The 21,024-nt window shown below is 38.3% G+C and overlaps 1 protein-coding gene and 1 long non-coding RNA gene across 4 annotated transcripts in view; one reads left to right on the forward strand and one right to left on the reverse strand.

The window, feature by feature from the left end:
- The window catches only part of LOC311070503 (uncharacterized protein), a 113,200-nt gene that overhangs the window by 47,233 nt on the left and 44,943 nt on the right, over positions 1-21,024 (forward strand). Inside the window, exons 2-3 of one of the 3 annotated variants that reach the window (XM_084094382.1) lie at positions 12,322-12,360; positions 13,302-13,783. The exons of 1 other annotated variant lie outside the window; for it this stretch is intronic. In XM_084094382.1, coding sequence (XP_083950508.1) covers positions 12,322-12,360; positions 13,302-13,641 — 379 coding nt within the window. In that variant the 3' untranslated portion in view covers positions 13,642-13,783. Of the gene's footprint in view, positions 1-12,321; positions 12,361-13,301; positions 13,784-21,024 lie in introns of those variants that run through there. One more of the 3 variants, XR_014603678.1, reaches the window with a different exon arrangement.
- On the reverse strand, positions 4,901-5,768 carry LOC311071154. The gene is made up of 3 exons (XR_014603775.1): positions 5,595-5,768; positions 5,249-5,410; positions 4,901-4,989 (listed from the first exon to the last, which is right to left on the reverse strand). It is a non-coding gene; the product is annotated as an uncharacterized lncRNA (long non-coding RNA).

Below are 21,024 nucleotides of genomic sequence, written 5' to 3' on the forward strand. Positions count from 1 at the left end.
AGTCACTTGACATTTCGAAACAAATGCTAAGTGTTGGTGCTGAAACGGCGTTCCAGGAGAGCTGGGCTTGGTCCTGTCGGAGGAGAGAGTGAACGAGAGAAGGAGAGAGATAGAGGTGAACAGAGAAAGAGTGAGAGAAAACATGAAGGAGCGCCATGCGGTTGGATGGTATTCTTGGGAAAGTTTGCAGCTCTTGCAGTATCTGGAGCTCAGCTGGGGACAAATACCACATGGAAACGAGAGGAAGCCTGCAGAAGTAGAGTGGGCCTTCTGGAGGAATGTTTCACTTCAAATGGAAAATGTTTGCAGCTGTTCGCCATCGTTTAATGTTGTGTATATATGGTATCCCCTCTGATTCTGAACAAACGGACTGTTCTGTTGACACCTGGACTTCTTAGGACATCATGGTTTGGGTCTTTATGAAGAATATGAAAAACATTAGATACTGTTATCTAGAGTTACACTTAAGACCCTGATATACTTATGGTGAAGTTCTTTTTCATTCTTCACTTAGAGGTGAAAAATTCGAAATACTTGAGCAGCGGTATACTGTTAGCGAACATCCCAAAAATGCAAATGGGTGCTGCATGCTTTCCTCTCGGTAACAAAATAAACACACAACAAAAATGACAGAGGTGAGAAAACAGCAGTTAAGAAAGCATCTGATCATAGCGATGTGGATATGTTTTAGCAGCTTTACAGTATTAAAAACAGCATCAGTTTTGCTTTGAATTAGAATTAAAACTTAACCCGAATGATTTCCATGTCAAAGAAGGTGGAGCCCCATAGCCACACCCACCTACACCCACCACATAAACTCCAAGGTAGTTTGGCATGTGTTTACCATTCGGAATGAACTGTTCTGGAAAGTTCACTTTAGCAAGTTGTTTCTAACTACCAAAACAAACTCCTAATGAACCCTAACCCTCAAAATTCCATCAAACCAGTTCATTCTTCTATTTCCCTTGAAGTGTATCAGGGTGTTTACAGGACACTTTAAGGCAAGTCAGTTTACTGGCGGATATATTGGTAATACCTCTGGTAGTTAGAAAGACTGTAATTTTGAGTTGAATGATTGTATTTTTATGAATGCACATCAATGCCATCACAAGTTTCCAATTCGGGCGTGTCAGTGTGAAAATATGGTCTGTAGTTAATGGTAAATCATGAGCTCCTTTTTTCGTTTACAATAAAACTAGCTAATTTGCATGCACAAAGTACAATAGAATATATAACAATTCAGTTTACAGCAAATTCATAAATTGAATAAAAAGCACACATGACGTATGGTCCAATCAATGTTGTTTTAGACACCAATTGACTTTCATTGTATGGACAACAACTTTTCTTCAGAACATTTTCTTCAAAATATCTATTTTTGTATTGCACAGAACACAGGTTTGGAACCACCTGAGGGTGTGTAAATGATGATGGTGACTAGCATGATCAATTAAAGGTCTAGTCACAATGACCATTTTTGCTCACAAAATGTTGCTAATGTGATGCACCTTAAAGTCATCTTCTTTTTGAGTATGTTGGCCTTCTAGTTGGCCCAACCGCACCTGGCTTGACCTCTGGCAAACTCTAGGTACGGATTCCTGACGAAGATGCTACCTGCTTTCACTGACATGCCAACCTTAGAGCTTGGCTGGGCGAACTTGGCACGACCATAATGTCATTGTACTCAAGCCACTTATTCTGAAGTTCACCTCAAGTCCGTCTATTTTCATCGTTCAATGCCTCCTCTGTTCTCTGTGGTTTATAATAGCCCCACAGTTTGGATGACAGCAAGGTGTGGAAACAGTTATTGGAAATAGTTTTCCAGCGGGCACCTCCGCCTTTGCCTGCTCCGAGAGGCCTTGCACGAAAAAAGACCAGGCTTTTGGATCTGCTGGGGGTTTGTTTGTTGTTCTTCGCTGTCATGTTTCGTGGTTATTGTTGTTGTGGAACTAATGCTGTTTCATCTTTGCACATGCTGGTAGTTAGAGGTTTGCTCACGGACACTTGTGTAAAAAAACGAACAATGTGGCAGGCAAGAACCTTGTCGTTATTGTATTAGCCAGTTCGGGGAAAACCCCATGCGCCATGCAGGCCTGAAATGATTACATTTTTCCCTTCAAAATAAGTGTGTGTGCGAATTCTGTGCTGTTTTTTCATGTCCGAGTGTCTTGGTTCCTTGGTGCGAGGTATGTTGTTCCTGCACCAGTTGCTTTTCTCCTGATGACGCCACCCTGTAGGAATTTGCCTCCTTGTAGTTGGTGTGTGTGCACATGCACCAGTGTGGACACACACCCCCGTACATAAAGGGGTGTTCGGTCCCCCCACAGCCCAGGGACTCAGAAGACCCCTCTGTTCTGCCGCTGCTAACCAGGACCATTTGCTGCCGTGTTTTTTCTTGCCCCGCGTCTCCTCCTTTCTCGTTTTCTTTCTTTCTTCCTGCCTGATTTCACCCGCTCCCCTTCCTGTCTGGGTTATGGCAATTGTACATAATTTTGTTTCGGGATACGCCGGAGCGCTGGATGTGTGTGATGTGGGTGGGGGCGCACGGATCGGTCCTCCAGAGGGCTTGAGGGGGTTCACCTCAGTCTGATTGATGGGGGAGGTGTCGCCTCTGTTCGCTCATCCATCACATACTTTATTTGGGTTTTAGAAAAGAGGAAAAGGGAAAAGGGGGGTGGAGGGGGGTCCTCGCTCCTCCAAAAATATCAGTCCGGTGAGCCCGCCGCGCTTTTTTTACCCCCCTGAGCCTGAGCAGGAATAGACGTCTTACCCTTGTGACCCAACACCATTCAGCAGTCTCAGCACTGGCAACAAAAGACAGATAAATGTGGCCCAGATAGATTTAGAGCAGGTTCCTGCTTTCTGCAACTTTCTATTATTTCCTTAGCTTTGAGGAGTGGAAAAGGAATTCTGGGATAGTTAGTGGGCGCATTGGCTTTGTGCAGGACTCAAGGTGTCTGTTTTGTTGTGCTTTCAGTTTTGACTAGACATGTGCCGGTATAACGTAATACGATATATCACGTTAAAGGTAAATTGTAAAGTTACAATGCTCAAAGTTCAAAGCAAAGGGAAATATTTTCTTTTAAAGAAATTGCTTTTTAGGGACTACAACAAACGACTGATAGGGACTTCACAACATTCCTCCCGGGTTAGTGACATCACAAACCCTAAAATTTACATAAACCACGCCCCCGGGAACGTGATTTATAGATTGTTATCTACATGTTGTCACTTCTTCTTGAGTCTCTCCATCATTGTCTGACTCCGGTTTGAACATAAAAGGCTAAAAGTTTTTTACATTTTCGGTGTGCGTCTGTGTGAGGTAAAAGGACTCAAGCTCTTGAAGCTCCACCCTCTGTGCTGGGAGCAGCAGCTCATTTGCATTTAAAGGGACAGACACAAAAACTGTGCGTTTTTGCTCACCCTCAAAAAGTGACAACTTTAACATGCTATATAAAAATATCTGTGGGGTATTTTGAGCTAAAACTTCACATACACACTCTGGGGACATCAGATACTTATTTTACATCTTGTGAAAAGGGCATTATACCACCCCTTTAAAGGACCTGTGCTAACATGAAAAAACAATGATCATATTTTTTTTACACTAATGTTACCAAAGAATAATAACTTCTGTAACAATTGTAGATTTTGCTCATTGTTAATATTAATTAAATGCTTTAACTAACATAAGCAAATGGGACCTTATTGTAAAGGGTTACCCATTGATCTTGATAATGCTTTTGCACTTCAATCTGTTTTTAACATTTGTTTACTTTATACATTTTTGTTTATTGCTTTATTGTATTTATGTTCAGAGTTCCTTTTATTATAAGAAAAAATGTGATTAAACCTGTTATAGTGACGACACTTTGGTTTTTTTAATATAACTTATATAATATTGTGATAATACAATATACCTAGATAAAAGCTGCTTCAGCAATTAATATTAATTATTACTAAAAGTTTCATGGTTTGTTAGAAATATTTATTTAAAATTCTGTATTCTCCCGTCAGGTGTGGCAAAACATTTTGGAACCTGTAAATACATCAGATGCTATAGCAGTTTTGACACAAGTACAGTCTGTTTGTCAGGGTCTAAGCATGTCACGGTATAACATTTTCATGTTGTGATAATTGCTTAAGCTTTTATCACGATATATTGTATTATCACAATATTGAAATAAGTTGCAAAAAGAAGTTTTGTCACTTTTTAAAATGTTAAATAAAGATTATTATTATTATTAATATCTGTAACCAACATTAAACTTTATTTATTATTTTTATAATAATATTAATAATTATTATTAATTTAATATTATTTTATTATTATGTTGTTGTTTTTTATTTAGACTTTTATTATTAATAATAATAATAATAATAATAATAATAATACAAAAATATTTATTAAACGCTATTTGGCAACTATATCTGTTTTGCTTACTTATTTTTTTTTTTTAACTCAAATATGTGTATTTGTGTGTGCAAGTATAAACACCTGCATGCATGCGTTTAAGCCATAGACTGTAAAAAAATAGGTTTAAGCACAGGAAATACAACAGGATTGTTTTTTTTAAGGCAACACATCTGCTTCTAAAGATTTTTGAATAACTGTTTCTAAAGATATATCAATGAATAACAATATTTCACCTGTTCTTCCTGTCTATTCATGTAGCTTTAAATGCTCTTAAATAAATACTTGATTAATAAAAACTTCGGTTTCCAAATGTGCTTCGTTTCGGACTACTGTTTTAGGTAATGCAGCTTTTCCAATAGTAATTAAGCACAGTAATTAAACACCAGTTTACCTACATAATAATACTTATAGCAACAGTAGCAAATTTGAAAAAGAAGTGTTATACCATTGGTGTAAACTGAGATGATTTTCATCGTCCATGTCCCAGTCACCCGCTTGGTTTCCAGCAGGTACAGGCTCCAATATGGCCTGGAAGTCTGTAAGGTCTCACTCCATTGAGTTATTGGGTTATCCTACAGAAGTAGAATGTAGAGTATTGTGAATGTTTAATGCTGTGTTAAAGGATCATTGTTCATTGTTTGAACAGCATAAATTGTTTGCAAAATCATTTTGATTTCAAAACTAGCTTGGAAGATTTTACTTGCATGTTTTCAACTTGTTTTTACGTCTTAGTGTCTTGGGACCAGAAACATCTCTAGCGAGTCGGTATTATTCACAGTGGACTTGGTTAAAACAGAGGAAATAGATTTGAGTTTGAAATGCATCATTTACCCTCTGTCAAATGCTAGGAATGCACCCTTTGAACTGGCTGGGGCATCGTCTTGACTCTCGCTGTCCTTTTCTCTTTTTCATTCATTTTCCTCTCCAGTCTCTCTTTGTCAGAGAGCCTGGTGTTGTCAGGCAGCCAAGGCGCTCTGATATCCATTTTGCATGCTTATCAGAAAAAAAAACACAGTTATGAATATTCAGGGAATTCAGCAATTTCAAAGAGGGGGGGGAAAGATGGAAGGTAGCAAAGAGAGCAAGGGAGAGCGGGACAGAAATTTAGCTTTGTTCTTGTTTTAAGTGCATCAGTCATGGAGTGGAATAGCAGAGAGCTCAGAGGCAAACAGCTTACTGTAAAAGTCTGCGGCGCAGGGAGAATGGCAGCTTCAGATTAGGCATGGTCTCCGTTTGAGGGTCCCATTCTGGACTGGAGGATGTCTGGTGCCGCTGAACCCCATGACTTCAGACAGACGTGTCTCTGGGGAGAGACAGTATTACAAGAAGCTCACTTGGTACGACGACATTTATCATCACCTACTAAAGTGTCAGTCAGTCAAAACAGAACTGAACTTGTAGCGTCTATAGAGTGAACGCGTAATAGGCATGCGCATTACCTCACCTTTTTCACGAATTCATGTTTTTGTAGTTTACACGGAGATGATGATGGTATCGGTTTTAAAAACTTGCACTTTAAAACCAGTTTTCAAAAGTTTGAGTTTTCAGGTCCACAAAATGCAGTTGTCGTGTAAATGAACGGCCAAAACACATAAAAAGTTTCCTGTTTTTAGTTGAAAACAGTGTTGTGCCCACAAACTTTCCCTAAAACATTCATCTACATTTAAGCCTAAAATCTTGATGTTGATAAAAAAAAATAGAGATTTTTTTAGTGATTTTTATTTTTATTTTTTATTATTATTCTTTTTTAATTTTATTTTATTTTATTTTATTTTATTTTATTTTATTTTATTTTATTTTTTATTTTATTTTATTTTATTTTATTTTATTTTATTTTATTTTATTTTATTTTATTTTATTTTATTTTATTTTATTTTATTTTATTTTATTTTATTTTATTTTATTTTATTTTATTTTATTTTATTTTATTTTATTTTATTTTATTTTATTTTATTTTATTTTATTTTATTTTATTTTATTTTATTTTATTTTATTTTATTTTATTTTATTTTATTTTATTTTATTTTATTTTATTTTATTTTATTTTATTTTATTTTATTTTATTTTATTTTATTTTATTTTATTTTATTTTATTTTATTTTATTTTATTTTATTTTATTTTATTTTATTTTATTTTATTTTATTTTATTTTATTTTATTTTATTCAGAACAAAGGACATCATGCTCTGAATGGCGGCCCAGTCTAGTTTTAAAACTAGTTTTTCATTTGTGTAGACCTGAGATCATCCTGAACTGTCATATAAATTTGTAAAATATTTTTTTTACATTTTTTTTTAAATAAATTGTAGTCAGTTATCACCATGCATATTTATCTGAAAAATAGCAGCTTTTGATATTTCGATGATAACTTGTGATAAGCATCACAAGGGAGTTTCAATAATAGAATTTTCCATTGAATTTGCATGATCTGAATGAGGTGCGACTCAAATGTAGACATGTGAATGAGTGATTCCTGCCTCAGCATTTTACACCAACACTTTACTTGCTCCAATCTGGAAACTTAAAGGAACACTCCACCGTTTTTTGAAATAGGGCTTATTCACCTTCTTTCCCACATTTAGATAGGTCGGCAAATGCATTTTTGTCTCAGTGCATGCATTGTTTTAGTTTGACAGGGTCGGCACTAGCTTAGCTTAGCACAATGAATGGAATCCTTTGTTGCCAGCTAGCATGGCCTGAGTAAAAGTGATATAAAAAAATTTAAAAACCCACCTAATTACTTCTTGTGGCCTGCGTATTCACAACAAGTACAAATAGCGATGCAGATTAACACTAGGCGATTTCCTAGGCAGATATTGACTTGGGACTATATTAGGGGGAAGCACAGGCGAAGCACTGCTGCTTGGACGCAGAGATATCACACTCAAGTAGCAGTGCTTCGCCTGTGCTTCCCCCTAATATAGTCCTTAATATATAAGTCAATATCTGCCTAGGAAATCGCCTAGTGTTAATCTGCATCACTATTTGTACTTGTTGTGAATACGCAGGCCACAAGAAGTAATTAGGTGGGTTTTTAAAAAATTTTATATCACTTTTACTCAGGACATGCTAGCTGGCAACAAAGGATTCCATTCATTGTGCTAAGCTAAGCTAGCGCCGACCCTGTCAAACTGAAACAATGCATGCACTGAGACAAAAATGCATTTGCCCACCTATCTAAATGTAGGAAAGAAAGTGAATAAGCCCTATTTCAAAAAACGGTGGAGTGTTCCTTTAAGAATCAAAAATACTAATAATCTTCTTTGGCTCAAAAAAGGGTTTATTTTATTAATGTGTATTTACAAATGCCACATGATATTATTAAGAAAAGAACACTTATTGGAAAGGCTCGCTAGACTTTGGCTCATCTCGACTCGAGCTTATAAGGGGTGTCAAAGAGCTCAGCTTATTTTTGGAAGGCTTCTAATGGCGCACTTGTTGCGTCCTCATCCTACGCAGTGCACTGGACCCTGATCCTTCATTATTCTCATGCTCTTTTCCAGCTGTTTCTGAGCAACATTCCTCTGTTTACACACCACTCTGTAACCGTATCCCCCTGAAATCTCTCTGGGAAGTCCTGTGAGGAACGCAGTGGATGTTGTTCCCCCCCTCTTGTTGGTTTGTAGATGCTGTCACTGAGTTTTCACAACCAGGGATCAGTTTTAAGAATATTTAAAGTGAAGTACTGTGTTTACTTCAAACGAAACCTCACAATCACTTCCTCGTGAGTTACTAACAACTCGTCAACATCCTATCATATCACGTATTAAAAGCTCCATTGAGCTTGTGGTTTAGGAAGAAAATGCTAAACATGATCTTTATCCAAAATAACCGGGAGAGGTTAAGAGGCCATGTGTGCTACAGACTGCAGTGAACTCTATCATTATCTGAAGCTTGTTATACGCACGGGCCACTTATGACACCCCGCAGGGCTCTGTTGTGCCCCGCCACACCAACAATTTGTGATGAGTCACAAACGTGCGGCACGCTGAGCTCCTACGAGAAACACCACTAGGGACGGCACAGCAGTCGGCACTGGGATACGAGCGGACAGGAAAGGAGACCACATCATAAGGGAACGCTTCTGTGACTCACCGCCTCTGGAAGCATAATGTTTATCCAATAATGTGAATGGAGTTCTCTGGGTTTTCAGATTCCTTGATCATGTTCAAGCTGTTCGTGTGATGTTTTAGATTAACCTTAGATTAACCTTTAAATAAAGAGGGAAATTACCACTAATCATGGTATTGCCTTATTTTTTATGGTACCACAGTAATACTAAATTGAATTGAATTTTATTTATTTATTTTTGTTGCACTTATGTTTTATTTCTATCATAATATAAATGTGTTTTATTTTTTATTAAATATAATTTTTTATTTCTATCAGTTTTTTGCACATATTTATTTCCATCATGATACCACAATGTTTCATTTTTACATTTACCATGGTAGTACCAATGTATTCTTTACTATAATGGTTTATGGATAATGGATAATTATAATACCACATTTTATTCGTTTTTTTATTATTTTAAAATCAATTTTGGGGGTTTTATATCAGTTTTCTTGCACATCAGTTTTATTTACATTTATTTACCCAACATAATATATATTTGAATACCATAATACCTTATTTTATTATTTTATTTCATTGATTTTCAGTTCATATTTCAGTTTTAGTTACATCATAATGGCACTATTTTTTATTTTATCGTATTAAATTAAATTAAATATGACAAAAACAACTTTTTATTATCAGAATACGCACGTGACAGATGTGTAAGTCAGGCGAATTAAACATTCTTCACGTCAGATAAACTGTAAAACTATTACATATTATATAAGACGCAGAGAAGTCCTCTTCTCGACCACCATATGCGAAATACTTTAACAAAGTAATACTAGAATATTTCTTCATGTCCAGTTGGCTCGCATGCTTACCGTTTCTCCTTCCTCCTCTGTCATGTTATCTAGACAAACAGCAGCTCTCAGCATGTTAGCAGGAGAGCTTGAGGTAAATGCTATTTGTCAGCGTTCCTGCATCAGTGCCAGCATTGGAGTGGGCTCTCTCTGGTGAGTCCTGCTCAAAGGGGCCGGTGTAGCGAGTTAACGTTCTTGAACAATGTGGTGAATGGGAAAACAAAGCAGGGTCTGAAGGGAGGGTACACCTCAGAGGCCATTAACAGCACAGCTCTGCTAATTGCTAGCAAGGACTACAAAGCTTGGGAATATGCTCCAGTTCGCCGAAGGCGGTAATTTTAGAGTTTATAGTGTCTTGTAGAAGTTTTTGATGTCTTCAATATGGTGGTGTTACTTTGCACATGATTGAATGGTTTCACGATGGCTTCATCTGGAAGAGCAAAAAGATTAGGTTATCTTTTCTTTCTCCCTCTCGTGCCCCTGTGTTCACACTGGTCCGCCTTGATGGGTCTCTGGGGGCTTGGCGCTTTTGAGCCAAGGAGGAAATGAGTTTTTCCATGCTCCTGTGTGTCGGAACATTTATCACCACCATCACCAGGAACTGCAGCACAGGAAAAATGGTCTTGGTGTAGGATGTGTGACCAGAACCTTGATATATAAGTGCACAAGTATTCAGTCTCTCCTCTGATCGCGAGTCAAATCGTAACCTTCTGTTTAACTGTGTGAACTAGCAAAGAGTTTAACATACCATTTCACTTGGACCAAAGTCTGCCCATAGGCCATGCTGCAAATGAAAATGTTTTTCATCCAAAATACAGATCTGCGTCATATGTAGAGAGAAAAAAAAAATTCAACATAGGCTCATTGGAAAATTTTGTGGCATGTAAAACACTAATAACTTTTATTTCTTTTCACGCAAATTATGATTACAGGGGCAGATTATCGATGAAATAAATACTTAGTATTGTGCAAGGAACCGTGCAAGAATATGATAATATGACCTTCAAACACTTTTACCATTTATTACATTTGCATCACATAACCATCTCCATATGTACGACTTTTCTGATGTAGTAAACTTGCTCTGAAGTTCACCTAGTACAGCGGAACGCTTGGATATGAGTCCCATGAAATGCAGGTCATGATAAAAGAGCTCAAAGATTCCTAAAAGCAAGCTAAAATGGCTTGGTTGCATCAGCAAATGCGTTTTTATCTCACGTTTGCTAATGTTAACACTATCGGTTTGGTTTAGAATGTGTTAGAGCTTAAATCTTTTAGCGCTACTCAACTGCAGTGATACGTACAACAAACAATGTAATAAAACGGCCAGATTCACATACATCTGTTTCTGATCAAACTGAACATGCTTTTAGTGCACTTTGAAAGTGAAACATTTTGCAGGAATGATGCCACTGGCACATTTTTTGAGTGAGCCTGGGTTAAAAAAAAAAAATCACATTTGGATATACTCAATTGGGTCAGGGATTGAGACAAATGAAAAAGTCATTCCCACAGATATTTAGCAGTGTTTGTTATTAAGTGAGCTACATCAGCATTTCTATCCGTCATTTGGTCTATTTGGAACATGATTAATGTAATCCAGGTGTTTGACGGTGTACATTAGATGTCCCTGAACAGACGAGTCAGGAAGACATTGTGGAAACATGTTCATCAATAGAGGGGAAGTGTGTGGCATGTAGAATAACAAGAGCGCACGAGGCCGAATAGGATCGAGTCTGATCGTGCGCATTCTAAAGGGACAAATATATCTTATTTCAGGAACAATGCTAAAGTGTGGTCACGCCTGGATGACACACGGGTCAATTGTTTCATTCCAGGCGAGAATTACCTGGTTTCCAAAGGAAAGGCATCCTCTGTGGAGCTCTGGGAAAGTGATACATTCTGCCAAGTGGCACGATCACCGCCCAGGTCGTTCCGGAGTCATGGGGGGATTCCAGCGGCATCAGCCTGGGCTATTCTTATCAGATATATTTCAGACACAAAAGGAAAGGGTGGTATGTTAATAACAATATCTTTGCCACAAGCCCAAGAAAGAAACTCGTCCCTCAGAAATAGCAACTCTTCAGGAAAGGGAAATAAATACTTTGATTCTGGATTCTGGTTTGGATTAGTTTCTGAGGAGAGTCACTTAGAATGAATTGCTTCTGCTAATAGTGCGTTTGATGTTTTTTGCATTGTTTTTGCACTCAATTCACTAATGGTACACACTGCACGATTGTCAAAGTCATCGGATTGCTGTTCCTCTCACTTTTCACACAGCATTTAGTTGCACATTAGTATTGACGGATCAACAAAAGGGGGTCACACATTACACGTTTCAATAAGAAGGTTTAATAACAAAACACGTGAGAATTGATACAGGAGATAACGTAAGATCACGTGTGAGATAGGAGTTCTCGTGCGAGACGGGATTTTTTTCTTGTTAAAATGATGCACCGTTATCACTCACGTGAACGATCAATGTACTGTACCCGACATAAAGGAAGTCAAGAAATATATATGTTATTATTGCAAAAACTATTTGCATAACACAAATTTCAATGAGCATCAGTTATTGGTGCACTAACAATGAGCAATTTTATAACAGCATTTTTATCGTAATCATTGTAATTCCTACATATATATTTTTAACATTTCAAGTTGGCAAAAACAACATGAGTTATTTTACTATGAACAAATATGAATGAACAGTGAACAATAGCATTTTTATCAATTAACCTAGATTAATTAATACTGTAAAAAATAATAATTAATAGTTAATGTTAACAATTTTAAAGAGATAGTTCAACTAAAAATAACAGTCATTTACTCACCCTCATGTTATTCCAAAACTGTATGATGTTATTTTTCTCTGTGGAATATAAAATAAGTATGTTTTTGTCCATTAATCAGAATTGGACCCCACTGACTTTTCATTGTATGGACAAAAAAATGAAAGATGTCTTTCTTTGTGCTCCACAGAACAATGAAAGTTTATACAGGTTTGCAACGACATTTAAGGTGAGTAAAAGTTGACAGAATTTTCATTTTTGTGTGACCTATTCCTTTATCTTTATTGTAAAGTGTTACAATTTATTTATATTTAATATTTGTAAAACATTCTGTGTACCTTCCCCCAATGTGTGGAATCCCCTTGTGTTATAGTTTAGTGTGCACTATCACCGTTTTTGACGTATGCTTCACCAAACAAGTACAGCCGCTGCCAGAACAAGCGCACAAGTTAATGGCTCGTAACACGTGCTTATCCTGACCATCAGCTCAACAAAAGCCATAATTATCTGCAAAATAAACTCAATCCCATGATTGTTAGACAAATAATGCATTAAATTGTTCTAGATAAACTTTACTCTGTTGTAGAAAAGCCAGAATCGTCTGATTCAGTCGTACCATTATAATATGGACCTGTATAGGGATGAGTCATCAGTAGTCGATTAGTTCTAAATCATTATGTCTCACATGATCCTTCTGAAATCATTCTAATAGGCTGATTTGGTTCTCGTGAAACATTCCTTAATATTATCAATGTTGAAAACAGTTGTGCTGCTTATTTGTGAAAACCATGATGCTTTTTTTTCGGGATTCTTTGACGAATAGTGTTTGACGTAACCCCCCCCCCCCCCCCCCCCCCCCCCATGAAAACCTTCAGGAAGCCCACCGACTAGTTAATTTTGAGAACATGTAGTGCTGATGCTCTAGACCTGTAGGAGTTTCCTTCCATTCTGACTTAATTTGGAAAAATAGCAGGTATAGCAGATTATGCATTGTAATATGATCTTTGTTTCTCTTGAAGGCAAATGAAATCAGGTCCTCTATAAAAACTTCCCTGAGTGTTTCCTTTCTTTATGACTCAGCATTGTCTGACCCATGGGATTAACTTTATATAGGCCCAGACATTATTTTTGGCATTTTCTCGGTCTCCTCCTTCTCCTCCTCCCATGCAGACTGGAACTCCTCCAGGAAGGCCGAAAGAAGCCTGGCACTTGCTTGCAGCTTGCAGCCAGACCTGGGCAGCTGGGATCTGGAGGGAGTTCCCTGCAGTTTCTGAGCTCTCTGGCACCGCTCACACCCCCTACATCAAGCCCGAACCACGCACCCCGCCTCCTCCCGCTCCACCTTCTTCTGCGCAACACAATACAGAGGAGCTCTGTGCTTCTGTACACCCACACCATACCCTGCTGCACACACAGCAAGCGAGTCTCTCGAATAAACCCGATTCAAAAACTGGTGAAAAAGTGCAGCAGGCGCCCCTCGGTTGCCGACTCGACTCTGTGTGGCACTTGACACAGCCACTCTCACATAAGCTGCCTATTATTTGTTGTTAGTAGCGAGACTCTTCAACACACTTCAAGGTCTTTTCATCTGCAGAATAAGAGTACTGTACTGGGTATCAGCACAGCGGAAACGGTCCCCCCTTTGCCCTTTGAATATGACTACCATGCGAGATATAGCACTGAACTGGAGCTGTTTCTTCAGCTGGAATCCATAGCAGTTTCTTTCCCTCAGGAGCGTCACGGCACCTGCAAGAAGCCTCAAGAGTTTTGGCTACACAGGTAATGCGCCGCTAGCCCCGCCTACCTGCTGAAAGGCGGCCTGCTAAAACCCTCCCAAACAGTTGTCTGGGGTTCTCAGCAGCCAAAAAAGCAGTAAAAAAGGAATTTCTTCCTAATGGTCCATGAAAGCAGTGATTCACCACTTATTATTGTTCAAGCCCTGGAGAATCTTTCCATATTACCTCAGTATTGTAACCTTCAGAAAACCTATCCGTCACACTCTAGGGTTTATTTTCACGTCGCGCACCCCTCGTCCCGCTGTTCTGACTTGCTTGGGCAGATCTGCAGAATACAGTCGTGTAATCAATGGCCCAGAAAGCCCTTCCAGCTGGACACTTGTCATCCATGATGGAGGAAAACCATGACAACCGGCCGCTTCTAAAGGACCGCTGGCGTTAGGGAGGTCAGTGCCCTGCCACGAACCCCCTCGCGAGTAAACAGACTTGATGGGGAGGGACTCTCAGAATTGGACTGTGTTCTTTTCAATAATTATATTCATTGTTCTCCAGCCACTGTGAGTTATGGTCGCAAGCTGTTTGGTAGGCCCCTGTCTGTCTGCCACCCCCTACGCTACCAGTGCTAGTGCTTCACCCTCATGGGTATCTGCTTGTGCCAGAGCTGAGATGCCAGCTTGGTGACCCTGATGCCCGGAAACTGATGTGCCTGTCAGTGTAGATGTCTGTCTGTCGTTCTATCTATCTATCTATCTATCTATCTATCTATCTATCTATCTATCTATCTATCTATCTATCTATCTATCTATACACCGTTCCATCTATCCATCGTTCCTTCTATCCATTGTTCCATCTATCGTTCTATCTATCATATTCTATCGTTCTGTCATTCTACCTTCTAGGCTTTTTAAACTGTATAACTATTTATTTTTTTATTTATTTTTTACAAACTTTGCTTTTCTAGTTAAAATTACCATTTTATGACTTTTTGGATTAAAACATCTGCTAAATGAATACATTAAAAAAGGCATGTTCAATTCTGAATTCAAAATCTTTAAGCAGCCTACAGTATTATAAATCCACCATGTTGGCATTGGAAATGTAGCTGTTCCCTGCCTTTTTTGGCTACTGCTTTATGAATACTTCATATTCCGACTGATTATTTGACAAATTGCTTTTCCCATACTATATACTATGTAAATAAACGTATTTGGATGCAAGGAAAGATTTTGATGTTGTTAGGGCGATGCTTTATATATAGGAACTACAGGAATTGCTGGTTTGATATTGAGGTTTCTTCATGTAGCATCACCACACACGAAGACGCATGCCTTCAACATTAATACTTTAAAATGAAGAATTAGCAGAGACCTTGTTTTCTGGCATTAGAGCATTTTACTGTACTGTATTTTATTGTACTTCTTTGACTTTATCGAACAAGAGACTCCCGCAAGTGGGGCCTCTTGGGCAGACTCACTGATATGGAATGCAACATAAGAGCCATTCAGAACGAGTGAGCACACAAAAAAGGAAGTCTTACGAGGGAGATCCTCACTCTCTGTTTTTTTTTTTTTGTCTTTCGCTTCCATTTTTAATCTTGTCCAGAAGCTTCTTCACATTATGGCTGCAGGAGCTGATCTCTGCCAAACAAGCGTGGGAACTGACCCGGCCCATCCAGAACAGCCTCATCTGCAGCCTGTAATGATTGAACCTCAATGACATCATGCACGTTTCGGAGCAGGGCTCTGGTAACTGCGCTGTACGCCTCATCCAAATACCAGTGGCTGAACGGAACACACACGCCGAGCTGAGCAATGGAAGTCAGATGGTCTGCGTTTTCTTTCTTCCTTTCCCCCCCTCCTGACTCAAGCGTAAGCGGCTGTCGGGATTTAGAGAGAAAAAGATCCGAGGGGCCTCCGCGAGGTTCGGCCCGACTGTAAATGTCGGAAAGCGAACGCAGGCCTTCGTAACAAAGTGGAATCTGATATAATTTACCCCAGGCTGGGGTGTTTGATCTTCACCTACTTCAGGGTGCTTGTCAGAGCTGTGGAGGGGGGACTGGTGCTGCTTATAGGCCAAAAAGTCAGCGTTTATAATCTGACGTCATGTGTGTTGAAAAGTATTTTCATGTGTGGGTTGACATTTTGAAAATTGTGGATTGTATGTGAGCATTGCTGCTGTTTTCTTTTCATGCTTCCTGCATAAATGCAGACATATTTAGTTACCTCCAAGGACTCCTGTAATGTAAAACACTGCCTTCGCTTCATTCCTCATCGGCCAATCTAGGCATCTTGAATGTTTGCATAGTTCATAGCCTTTGCTGTACAAAGATCCATATACATCTTCAAACGGACAGTATAGAACCATTTAGTTTCTCATACGCTAAGAAAATGACCCTACACAACAAGATTTCTACATTTATTTTAGCATTGATCTTTGCTAAGAGTAGCTTATTAGCTTATCGGTTTGTGCACAAGACTTCTCATGTGAAAACCCTAAATTCAATCTGTTCATCATATAAAGTGATCGTGTCTCTTTAGAAAATTTGGACTAAACCGCTTAATTCATATGGATTCGTTTTTTTACGATCTCTTTATGAACTTTTTGTAAGCGTCAAAGTGGTAGTTGCGTAGCTGTCAATGGAGGGACTGAAATCGCTCAGATTTCATTAAAAATATCTTCATTTGTGTTCAGAATATGAATGAAAGTCTTACGGGTTTGCAACAACATGAGGGTGAGAAAATTATGACAGAATGTTCTTTTCTGGGCAAACTATCCCTTTAACAATCTAGCCATGCCATCATCATCATCATCATCATCATCTCTCTCCCAACAATACCCTAGCAAGAGTAATGTGTGTGTATATATACACACATGCCTAGCTCTGTCATGAAACACTAGATGGCGCAGGCTGATGTGTCCTTAACGCAAGCTGATTGGTTCATGTCGCATCTGCAGCCAATGAGCTTGCTGCTCACCATTCAGATGGCTGGTTACCATTCAGTATAGCAGTTTGCAGCACGCTTTCAGAGTTCATAACCCTCCACCTTCCCCAGCTCCACCTGTATACATCTGCTATGGGTAATTGATATATGATATTTGTGCAGCAGCAGTATGTCTTAAATACTCACTGCAGCGTATTGGCGTATGTATTGGCATTAGCAAGTCCCTGTAAGCAATAATCAACAGTATATAGTGTATATATATATATATATATATATATATATATATATATAGTATATATATATATACTGTATATGTATATATATATAAATATGTATAAATATATATTAGTTAAACATTTTTTAGAGTTTGGTTTTGGAAAGTTGTACAGTAGCTTCAGCATCTGCCCTTTAATGGTAGCAGTCATGTTAGTTTTCTTCCTTTTAAAGAGCGTTTGAAGTCTCAGCTCTGTAATCCTTCGATGACCACCACTCCTATAGTTAGCACACAAGGACATGTGTGAATTCAACTGCAGCTCAGAGTTCTGGAGCACAGAGTTTGTCTGTCTTGGGCCCATCAGAGACTATATGAAACAATTCCACATTTATAACGCTTTACATATGACATTCGAATACCCCATTATCTGGTACAGGAAATTCCCGAAGCATATGATAATTACAATAATTTGGAGCTTATGGCTCTTGTTGTCTTCCCATGCTGCTTCGTCTCTAGTGGATCTGAAGCCTCAGTGAACCACAGTGCCGATCTGCTTTGTGGCGGCTGCATTTTAAGTACATTCAAATTACAGGTCTATGGGAAATAGGATGAGCTAAAAACATGCACAGTGCAGATATAGAAGCATGAGGGAATTTTAAACCAAAATATGATATTAAAAAGACGCAAATATTTGATGCACACGTTGGGCCTGCTGCGCTTTTTGTTGACACCAAGTTTCAAATGTGGTAAAACTCTTGTCAAGTTAGTCCTTAATAGTTGGATTATTTATAGGCCTTTCCATTTAAAATGTTAAAGGTGCAATGCGCAACATTTCATGTTAAAAATACCAGTTTTTCTAACCCATACATGCTTAAACAATTGCCTGATGGGCTGAATGAGCCCTTCTCTGATCACTACGATTGCCTCTATAATCCTGTACAGTAAATAAATAAGAGGGATTCGGGACGGAATGAGCGTGCACACCTCTGGTTGCAGTTTCGCTTGTCGCCAGAGGGGGCATAGTTCTGCAAAAACTCAGAGACATGCGCATTGCACCTTTAATTTAGTGTTGTTAATTATGGAAAAAAAAAACCTATATAAAAAAAAAACACCATTTCAGCTCAGTTTATGTATAAAAATGTTTAAAAAAATGCTGAAAAGAAATTGGTGTAGAAACAATTTTCACTCAGAAATTGCTAAATAAAATTGAAAAACAAGTAAGAAAAAGTATTTTCTTGTAAAACATATTCCAATAATCTTTGGTTTTATTTACATCTTTGAAAAATAAACGTACAGTGTATATCCTTGTTAAGCCCAAAGTATACTTCGGTTTCGTACACTAGGGTAGCCTACATATTTACTCAGCAGCATTGTATACTTTGAAAGGCTATGTGACGCATAGCCTATACTTTGTACTTGAACAGAATAGAAATGCACGCGGTGCTAAATTTTATATTGATATGGTGTCTTAAAATGTTCAATAATAAAATGCAAACTTGTTATTTTGCAGGAATGCCGTATAAGAAAATGAAAAATAGACACTGCAGCGGAGTGTCTGTTTTGCATTAAGGAGAAAATCTTAAAACAAATTTCTCTGCAACTTATTAACAGTTTTCACGTGCCAAATAAAATTTGCTGTTTCTGTTCATAAAGTGACAAAGGCAGCCAAATGAGTTGTTGATTCCAGAGCGAACCACCTTTGAAGGCTTCTCCCGTGGCTGAAATACCTCTGTATCACATTACAGCCTGTCAGAAACGGGACTAGTGAAGCCTGTGAATTCAGATAATAGTCCTCAGAAAAATCGGAAAGGTCAATCACGGTTAGGTGCGGACATTAGTATTTTAATTTGGTTCATTATTTAGGTTCTTTTTCGTGAATCAAAAACATACAGCGCTAATAACGTAGTCCGATTCCAGAACAAATTACTCTAATTATTTGGCTCTTTTTTAGTAAATCAAAAACATTAATTCACCAACACAACCAGTGTAGTCCAACTCCCAACCGTATGACTCTTTTGAGCCAGTTCATTTAGTGAATCAAATTATGAATTCTTAAACTTCAATATAATTACTGACTGGTTGTTCATATGACAATGCATAGTTAAAGATACACATTTTGTTTTTTTTGTCAAATATAATACCAGATGTTTTGTTTATTTTGTTGTTAAGTATTTAGTTAAGGACAATTATTGGATTTGCATTCATGCCACCTTTAAAAATCCATTAAACCTCTCTGTGTAAACACCTTTTACAAGAATTGTTTTATTTATTAATGTATTATTTATAAAATACTTTATTATTATATTGATTATTTAGGTCACACTTTAGATTAGGGTCCAATTCTCACTATTAACTAACCGTAACTATGACTTTTGACTCAAACTCCTGATTGCTTTTTAATAGTTAGTAAGGTAGTTGCCAAGTTTAGAATCAGAAACATCTTTCTGATTCTGAGGTATTGTATTAAGGAATGTAGAATATGGTCATGATTGATAGATTGCACATGATTGCATGTCTGAAAGATGTGGATTGATGCTTGCATGAATTATCGGACCAGTAGGATTGAGTCAAGACCTGGTCTGATCTCTATTACTTCCACACACTCCTGCACATATACACGCATAGTCCACCACTTACTTGTTTAAATAAAGCCAGATTATTATCAGCAGTTAGAGAATGGCTGTTTTTGTTGAGTGTGGATCCATTTACTAAGTCAATCTGTTAAAGTTGTCCTGCGAGGAAGCCGTCACAAACCACAATTTATTTTCCTTGCTAGTTACTAATTGACCGGACCCTCTGTAGCCTGTTGATCGGGATGCATGGGAGTCATATGTGACTATGGCAGTTGATATGGGCTCCATTTGCAACCATTTACCGTGCGGCCAATGCTCGCAAAGCACACGAAGCGTGCACGTCTTGAACGAATAAGACCTGACAGAACGCTTGCGTTCTCACTATCACCAGTTAAAATGTGGTTCCCTTTGTGTCGATGACAGGGACAAATGCAGGGATGAGGTTTTTCCTCGCTGTGGCTAAGGACTTTGAACTAATACAATTTCCTGCTATGACTATTATATATTTTCAGAGACTGGTAATTCTTACCGTACCACCACACAGAAGCATATCCCACAACGCAATTCAGATGCTCCACTTCAGTAGGTTGTAAGGTTTGTGAACTGTGTTTAACCTCAGGATGAGTAACGAAATTGCTCCAAGCGAGTATATTCCAGAGCATTAATTGGACTAGTGGAGGTGAAAGTTCACACAAGAAGGATTGAAGTTCTCACAAGAGTGGTTTATTTTATTTCTAAGTAGTGTTTTTGTTGTGCCATAGGCAAAAATTATGTCAGTCCAGCCCAGGGTATTTGCTTTTCGGAGAGTCAGACCTAAGATTGATTAGTTTAGCGTTATGTAACCAGGCACAATGAAAGAGAGGGTGACACTGTAAGGCTCGGTGTGTTTTTCTTGTGGGAAACCTTTGTCCTTCTGAAGGTGCGCCAGACTTTCAGCTGAGCCTGTGGAAAAGTACGAAAGGGCCAAGAGTAGTACGACACAGAGAGGATGCACTTTGCCCTAGATGTTTGTACAAACTGCAGTCATCCACTGGGAGTCAGCCTAATGTTTTATGAAAGCTTCTTGTGTGTCAGTGTGCACAGGTGAGTTAAGGTGTTGGTGACCGAAATCCTCTGATAACTCACTGCTGTTTAAGGTAACATTTTATTTCGATAGTCCACTTTAGACATTCTACTAATTATAAGTAACTTTGCAACTACATGTCAATGGCCAGTCACCAGAGAGTAGACTGTCTGCTTGATATCTGCTACCTTATTTTGATGGTCCCCCAACAGGCATTCTACTGACTATTAGAGTTGTCAAAAAGTACCGACTTCGGTACCAAGTCGCTACTGAAATGTAAAAAATATGACGCTTTGAGCACTGTTGAGCGGAATCGTAAACACCTCTGATTGCCCATTGTACTTAACTCACGCGCTCATCGGATA

The sequence above is a fragment of the Abramis brama genome, assembly GCF_963993115.1.
Source record: "Abramis brama genome assembly, chromosome: 20".
Classification (NCBI taxonomy): Eukaryota; Metazoa; Chordata; class Actinopteri; order Cypriniformes; family Leuciscidae; genus Abramis; species Abramis brama.